This window comes from Arachis duranensis, chromosome 10 (genome assembly GCF_000817695.3).
Source record: "Arachis duranensis cultivar V14167 chromosome 10, aradu.V14167.gnm2.J7QH, whole genome shotgun sequence".
NCBI classification, from domain to species: Eukaryota; Viridiplantae; Streptophyta; class Magnoliopsida; order Fabales; family Fabaceae; genus Arachis; species Arachis duranensis.
The window spans coordinates 69,226,835-69,234,950 of NC_029781.3; the positions used below are offsets into that span (position 1 = coordinate 69,226,835).

The window sequence follows — 8,116 nt, forward strand, 5'->3', positions numbered from 1 at the left end:
AGCTTTAAACAACATATATTTCAATATAATACATATAATATACCCAAATTAACACTAGGACTCACATATATGATAAACCACAAGGATATAGAGGTTTCTTACCTTATCCGATAGTAATTTAGGCAAACTTCAATAATAGCCCAAAGCTAAATCACTCCTAAACAACCAAAATCACAAAATTTACTCAATAACAAAACCCAAAATTTTGAAATTGTTAGAGCAGAGAAATAGAGTATGAATTTCAATAATCTTACCACTTTGTTTAGCTAGGAATGACGGACTCAACAAGAGCTTCACATGGCCGCAAACAGCACACAAATCAGAACTCTGTAGCTCAAGATATGACCAAATGAAGAGGATGGTAAATAGTGCCAAAATCCTCTTCTCTTCTCTTCTCTACTACTGTCCCTCTCTCACTTTCAGCAATAATGAAAATGAGCTGAGTTGGCTCATTAAAGTGTTTATATATGTTGGGCTTCGGCCCAACTCGAGTCCAGTTCAACCCGTTAACGTTTTTGGTTCGTTTGTCCCAACTTTGGGCCAAAGCCTTTAAAATTAGTGTCCAATTTCCAATTTCAAATATTTTTTCCAAGTTTTCCTACAATTTAATTTCTCACTTGTACTATCGAATAGACTTAAACTGGTACTGCCGCTAAATTACCGAAACATATTTTTACGCAATTTTTCCACTTGGAAAAATCCACTGAATCCGAATTTCACCTTTAAATTTTCTAATTAATATTTCTAAATTTTCAAACTTATTTCAGACAATTAAATTATTTTATTTTATCTAAATGGTTAATTAAATTCTGGTTCTTACACATGATAGCATGCGTACGCATGCATATCAGAGTTTGGTTCTTTGCAGAATTCAGCTTTTTTATCCCAACTTCAAACGCGTATAACTTTTTTGTTCAAAATAATTTTTCGTCCATTTTTCAAACATTACAAACTTTTCGGACTCAATTTTTTTATTTAAAACTAGTTTCACCAAATTTAAAGGTCCGATGGCCAAGTTACAGCGCGTCAAAATTGGTTAAAATTGGGTTTTTACCAAAACCTTAAAACTCAAGCTTTCCAAACCAAATTCAACCCAAATATAAACAAAACCATTTCAAACATTATCATAACTCATCAAGCACCAACCCATTACTCATCAATCATGTTGTTACCTAAATACCAACACTTTATTACCAACCCATTATCATATTTACCATATTTTCATCAACTCCAATGCACCGCAACAAACTCAACATATAATTCAATCAATACCTCTTTCGAATTTCAGCTACAATTCACAAACACTCAACATCCATTAACTATATCCACTAAACATGCACCACTCACATAATTCAACTTATCTTACGGTCAATTAGTCTAAGTTTTCACGTAACATTATACGTTAAATATGAGAAACCAAAATGCTCCAAGCCTCCAATTTCCTCACCAAACAAAATCCTAGCTTCCAAGATTCAAATCAATCATCCAACATCTACCAATTTGATTCTAAATCATACTATTTAATCTAATACCATATAATTCACTATAATCAACATAGGGTTACTAACTTTTCAATAATTCACAAGGGTTTAACATATTCTTACTTCACCCACGGATTAATTTGACAAAACCCAACAATTTTCTCAAGCTAGTTCAATCCCAATACATCAAAATATCAAAATCTTCAATACCTATGAACTATAATTTTAAAATTGAAGAGAGAAGAGTCTAGGTGAAAATAGCTAAATTTTTACCACAATTTTTAGATGGTTTCAAAGAGCTTGACGCGGTGATCGTGTGGCCACAAACAGTGCAGCGATCAGAGCTCCAAATTTAGAGATATGGTGGTTTGAAGATTGAGAAGGGATTAGGGTTTTTGTTTGCACCCTTCTCCCCAATTTCAACGTATTCTTTGTGTTTTAGGGGAGGAGATGGCTGAACTTTGTTTTTAATATGTTGGACCTTGGGTCTGTTTGGGCTCGGTCCAACGGATTCGGTCCGTTTTTAGGTCAAAATTTTTAAAATTAGTGTCAAAATTAACATTTTTACCTCTCTAAATTATAAAGATTTAATCTTTTAATTTTTTTTAAATAATAATTAATTTATTGGTTAATTATTTATTTATTTCGCGGGTTTGCATGAGCGGAGGGTCATCCTATACAAAGTTTGAGCCGCCAACATCACCACCACTACTACCAATATCACTAACCTTCACAAAAAGCTCCGTCAGTTGTTCAACCATAATTCTACCGTGCACGTCAAACATTAGGTACACATGCTTATTGCCATCGAGTCAGAATAGACGAAACTGAAATACACCATTCTCCATCAGTGCTAGTATCTTATACCCAACTCTACCAACCTCTTTTCTCTCTCCACCGTCGACATGCGTTAATATCATACTCTTTAACTCGAACAACGAATTTTCTATTCGAGTTCGGAACAGTTCAACTCACATTCAAATATAACCCACTGCCACTGTTTTTCATCTGACAGTTGAGATCCACCATCACAACAAAAAAAAACCACTGCCACTAGGTATACCAATGGTTTTCTTATCCTTTTATAAGGGATTATTTTTGTCGTATTTTATCTCTTTATTGTGTAAACGTTTCTTAATCTCACGTATTTCATTTACAGTGTAAACGAGATAAGTATGATCATATCTCGTCATAAACGATAACGAGATATGATTAAACAGCTACTTTCCACGTATCACGTTTATAAACATGATACGTTGCCACGTGTTCGTGCCTTATCTCATTTACAGTATAAATAAGATATGAACATACTTATCTCGTTTACAATATTGTAAACGAGATAAGTCAGTTAGGATTTGTTTGAGTGAGTTTTTAAGAAAATATCATTTTTAAGTTACCTTTTTTCAAAAGATCTTATAAAAAAGTAAAAGTAATTTTATGTTTGGATATTTTAGGTAAAAAATCTTTTTATTTATCAATTATGTTTGGGTATAACCATATAAAAGTACCTTTTTTATTAATTATGTGAAAAAACATCTTCTTTTTTTTAAAAGATCTTTTAAAATAAGATGTAAATTGAACTTTTCAAAAAAGAATTTTTTTATTTTTCTAGTACTTTTATTTTTACTACTAAAAATTTACCAAACATGTTAAAAATTAAAAAAGATCCTTTTTTCATGAAAAATATATTTTTTTTATCAACTTACCTTGTTTGGATAAGTTTCAAAAAAAAATCTTTTTTCAAGATATCTTTCTTTAAAAGATTTTATAGAAAAAATAAAAGTAATTTTATGTTTGAATAATTCATATAAAAAAATCTTTTTATTTATTAATTACGTTTGGGAACCAAATCTGTTACTTCAGATGAATACCCACTTGTAAGCTCATGCATGATGGGCAGAATGTCAAGGCAATCCGTTGCACATATAATATCCCTCAAACCGCAATCCCAAGCTAAAACCAGCCCCCTCCAAGCAGCAAATAATTCACATCTGATTATAGACCAAGGGGGAATGCTTCCAGAGCAACTCTTTTGTTTATTTATTAAGTGAAAAACATCTTTTTTTTAAAAGATTTTTTAAAAAAGATAATAGCGCTCAAAGAAACAGTCAATAGTGCCCAAATAAACACTTAATGAAAATTCATAAATATTTTTTATTAAAATATTTATTTTATTTATAATGTAAAATCTATAAATATTCTGGAATTAATTTTAAAAAAAATCCGAGTACGAAGGCAGTAAATAAATTGCACGCTAAAAATAATGGTTTAGGCGTTGAGCAGTATAGTGGAGTCAGATTCGAAATACGGAATTTTGAAAAAGGGGATCGAAAGAGAGAAGACGACCCATTGAATTCGTGGACTCACTTCCCGATTCTTCATCTCCTTCCTTCCCTCACTCACTCTCACAACAACACTCACTCGCCAAAACCCTAACCCTTTTCTTTTACCCCTTTCTTCTTTCAAGGGACCTGAGATCTTAGGGTTCCTTCTTCCTGGCTGCACATGTTGTAGCGGAAACCACGTTTTCCCCGAATCATCGCTGTGTTCCTCCAATTCACGGTGATGTGCGAATTTGGGGTTCGATTATTCTGAGAAAAAAATAAAGAAAGAGAGGGAGTGAGTGTGCTGGTGGTGGTGATATGGAAGGTGGGAGGAGGATTACGGTGAGTCCAAGACCATGCTGTGGGCGGAGAATCGTCGCAAAGAAGAGGCCGCGTCGTGGTGGGACGGTGGATGGGTTCGTAAACAGCGTTAAGAAGCTTCAGAGACGCGAAATCAGCTCCAAACGTGATCGCGCTTTCAGCATGAGCGATGCTCAGGAGAGGTTTCGGAATATCCGCTTGCAGGTTAGTCACTTCCCAAACCCTAATTTCTTTCATCTGTTGGGAATTCCATCCTTCACCCCCTCCCCCAATTTTAGACTGTGCAATGCTCAAGTAAGACCCCACGCAACTGTCAATTAGGAGTTTGGTTAGGGTTACAATGTGAAAAGAATTGTTTTGTCATTGGACTTAGAATGGTTATGTATTAGCTACTAAATTTGTATTAGGTTTGCCCTGTTGAATCAGTTCTGTTGGCGCATAAACTTTTTCTTAGTAAAGATTGCTTCGAATGTCAGTAACTTTTTTCTGTGTGCTCTTGCGGCCTTCCAATTACTCAATAGGAGTTGAGGAATGGGCAAGTAGTTTCTGTCTGCTTGCTCTGCATGCTTGTGTATTCATATTTGAGTGAGCATAACTTGAAAAGCATGCCATGGTGAGAAGTAGCCTAATGTAAAATCTTGGTTTCAGTTAGTTTGAAGTTATGATACAGTAACTCAGTAAGAGGGATACAATCACCGAGTCTAATTAAGACTTTGGTTCGTAGCAATGCCGCAAACTTGTGTGTAATGCTGGATTTCTGTGCTCTATTTTAAACTATTTATTATCCGCCAAGAATCCACTTCTTGTCTGGTTTTGCTATCGAAATGTGCTTTGGTTTTAAGTATGTTTGTTAATTTGTGTCTGATCTGATGAATTTATTTATAGGAAGAATATGATACACATGACCCAAAAGGTCCTTCGTCTGTGGTATTGCCCTTTCTAAGGAGAAGATCCAAGATTATTGAGATAGTAGCAGCACGGGATATTGTTTTTGCTCTTGCACAGTCTGGTGTTTGTGCAGCATTTAGCCGAGGTAGTACTAACTGCTATGTTCTGTTCTATAGATTTGGGACTTAAAATAGGACTTTGATTTATGTTACACCTTTCAATTGTTTGGTGCAGAGACCAATCAAAGGATATGTTTCTTGAATGTCAGCCCTGACGAAGTTATAAGAAGTCTGTTCTACAACAAAAACAATGACTCGCTTATCACAGTATCTGTCTATGCATCTGACAGTTACAGTTCTTTGAAATGCAGAAGCACAAGGATAGAGTATGTATATCTCCGTATTCTTTTATCACTTAACTCTTACTCTTGCTCTGCATTCCCTACATTGAAAAATACAATGGAAAATCACTACATATGCAGTTACTAAGAAAATAGTTAGCGATAGCATTGGCTCCATACACAGCTATGTGTTTTCTGGTTCTAAGCTAATTATTTTCCTTTTGTGCAGATACATCAGGAGGGGTAAGCCAGATGCTGGCTTTGCTCTTTTTGAATCGGAGTCTTTGAAGTGGCCAGGTTTTGTTGAATTTGATGATGTAAATGGGAAGGTACTCACATACTCTGCACAAGATAGGTAAATATTTTATTGTTCTGAAACTTATATGTGAGGACATACTTATCTAACATTATCAAGGCTTCTGGATTCTAATTCTTGTTCTTTTCCAATCTTATAGCATATACAAGGTATTTGACCTTAAAAACTATACAATGTTGTACTCCATTTCGGATAAAAATGTCCAAGAGATTAAGATCAGGTAACTTTTCTTGATTTGTTCGTAATTTTATATACATGCTACAAAACACTTATGGATTTCATCTATGGTTATGCATGTGAATAATAACACCAGCTTTTCTGTTGCTGATACTATAAGTTCATATTGCTTTTATCTTCTTTGAATGGTCTTGGTTTTTTTGCACTATTTTGATCGTGTTTTGTGGATTCTCTTGATTAGTCCGGGGATCATGTTGTTGATTTTTGCTAAAACAAGTAGCCATGTCCCGCTGAAAATTCTCTCAATAGAAGATGGTACTGTCTTGAAATCGTTCAACCATCTCCTTTGTCGGAATAAGAAGGTGGATTTTATTGAGCAGTTCAATGAAAAGCTACTTGTCAAGCAAGAAAATGAGAACCTTCAGATTCTTGATGTAAGTAAATTTTTATTTTATTTTTTGAAATGAATTTATGCATTAGTTCTTTATGCTTATATCTTCTAATTAATTGTAGGTGAGGACTTTCGATCTAACAGAAGTTAGCAGAAGTGAATTTATGACACCATCTGCCTTTATCTTTCTCTACGAGAATCAACTATTCTTGACATTTCGAAATAGGACTGTGGCTGTGTGGAACTTCCGTGGTGAGCTTGTTACTTCTTTCGAGGATCACCTCTTGTGGCATCCTGACTGCAATACAAACAATATATATATAACGAGTGATCAGGATCTCATCATATCCTACTGCAAAGCTGATTCTGAAGATTCATTGACCGAAGGAAATGGTACCTATCTTTTCTGTTCTTTTGACCACCACCTTTAGTTTTCCATTTTGGTTGATCATCAGGCTGAAAGTTGATTTAGCTAAAATCGTTCATATTGACTCAGGATCATGATAAAACCTGACATAGGAAAGGAAGTAATTAGACAAATTTGCAGTGTGTTTATGATCAATCTGTCTTTCTGTATTCATAGACGTGTTACTAACAGGATCTGCTTTATTTATACAGCAGGCTCCATCAATGTTAGCAACATCTTAACTGGCAAGTGCCTTGCCAAAATAAGAGCAAGCAATAGCTTCCCAATTGAGAATGAATGCAGTTGCGGTGATGATTGTTCGGGTAGCCGTTGTAACTCAAAGAAGCGAAAGCATTCCTCCAAAATTAGGAGCACAGTTGCAGAGGCCTTGGAAGATATTACTGCCCTCTTCTACGACGAAGAGCGCAATGAGATCTACACGGGCAATAGGCATGGTCTAGTTCATGTCTGGTCTAACTGATGTATTGTTCAATTTATTGTTGGCTTGCTCTTTCCTATTGGTTTTTGTTCATGAGTACGTTGATTGCTTAATCTACTATTAGAACTTTCGGCAGCTGTAACCTTTAAGTGGTCTTTGTATCATTCAATTTTTTCCCCACTTATTTTTTAATGTCATCTACGCGTTAGGTAAGTTTGTTATGTGTAGTGGTAACAAATGTCTATTAAGTCATGTCCCATGCTGGTAACTCGCCGGATGTTGCGTTTGTTGTAATCTATATTTCTAATATTTACTTCAATAGAGCGGCTTCTGTGTAGTAAGTTGCATTATAATTGCTATTCCTATCCCTCTTCTATGCCCTTGTCTTACCTTTTTCATTTTGGCCTTGTAACATAGTGGACTAATCCACTTACACATCACATGGTTCTGATGCTAAATGAAGTAAGATACAAAAGCAATCAACAACGAGTAGAGTGTGAGCTTTACGATTTGCCAAACTTCCCTCTTTAAGGTTCTGGTACAGCAATCAGCTCACTTTTGTGTTCTATTTCTATCCTACTTATACTAAGGCTTCTTTTTGCCAGCTGGCATCTATCTAGGTGCAAAAGCTGACATGCAAGCTTTGCCTTCCACGTTAGCTAAGCAGCCAGCAGGATAGGATCGAAGTAGTGGAATCCATCTTGCTAAATGCTAGTGTATGCAGCATGCCAAGTCTTACCTCTTATGTATCCGCTATTTGGTTGTATGTTCACCGGGGCTATTTAACTTCAAACGGATCTAAATTAAATCGTTCATTCAATTCAATTTAAATAGAAAACTGCATTAATTTGGATTTGATTGGATTTTATTTTTTGTTAACCGCATGGATCAGATCAAATTTTGGATCTATTTCTTAAAACTGATCCAATCCAATTCAAATCGCACAATGTGTTATAATATTATTATTTTATTATTATATTTACAATTTAACTTATAATATGTTTAATTTTGTTATATATTTTTATATTATTTA

General features: G+C 34.8%; 1 protein-coding gene across 1 annotated transcript; it reads left to right on the top strand.

Moving 5' to 3' along the window:
• The first annotated feature begins 3,744 nt into the window (after positions 1-3,744).
• Positions 3,745-7,420, top strand: LOC107470154 (uncharacterized). Its single transcript, XM_016089543.3, has 8 exons — positions 3,745-4,330; positions 5,012-5,159; positions 5,249-5,399; positions 5,584-5,709; positions 5,810-5,890; positions 6,089-6,281; positions 6,361-6,631; positions 6,857-7,420. Exons 1-8 carry the CDS (start codon positions 4,124-4,126, stop codon positions 7,123-7,125), a joined length of 1,446 nt encoding a protein of 481 aa, XP_015945029.1. The 5' UTR covers positions 3,745-4,123; the 3' UTR covers positions 7,126-7,420.
• Positions 7,421-8,116: the final 696 nt, after the last annotated feature.

Coding starts and splice junctions, on each gene's coding strand:
- LOC107470154 (XM_016089543.3), top strand. CDS start 4,124: ATGGAAGGTGGGAGGAGGATTACGGTGAGTCCAAGACCATGCTGTGGG. Junction 5,160..5,248: donor TTGTGCAGCATTTAGCCGAG/GTAGTACTAACT, acceptor TGTTTGGTGCAG/AGACCAATCAAAGGATATGT. Junction 6,632..6,856: donor TTCATTGACCGAAGGAAATG/GTACCTATCTTT, acceptor TTATTTATACAG/CAGGCTCCATCAATGTTAGC.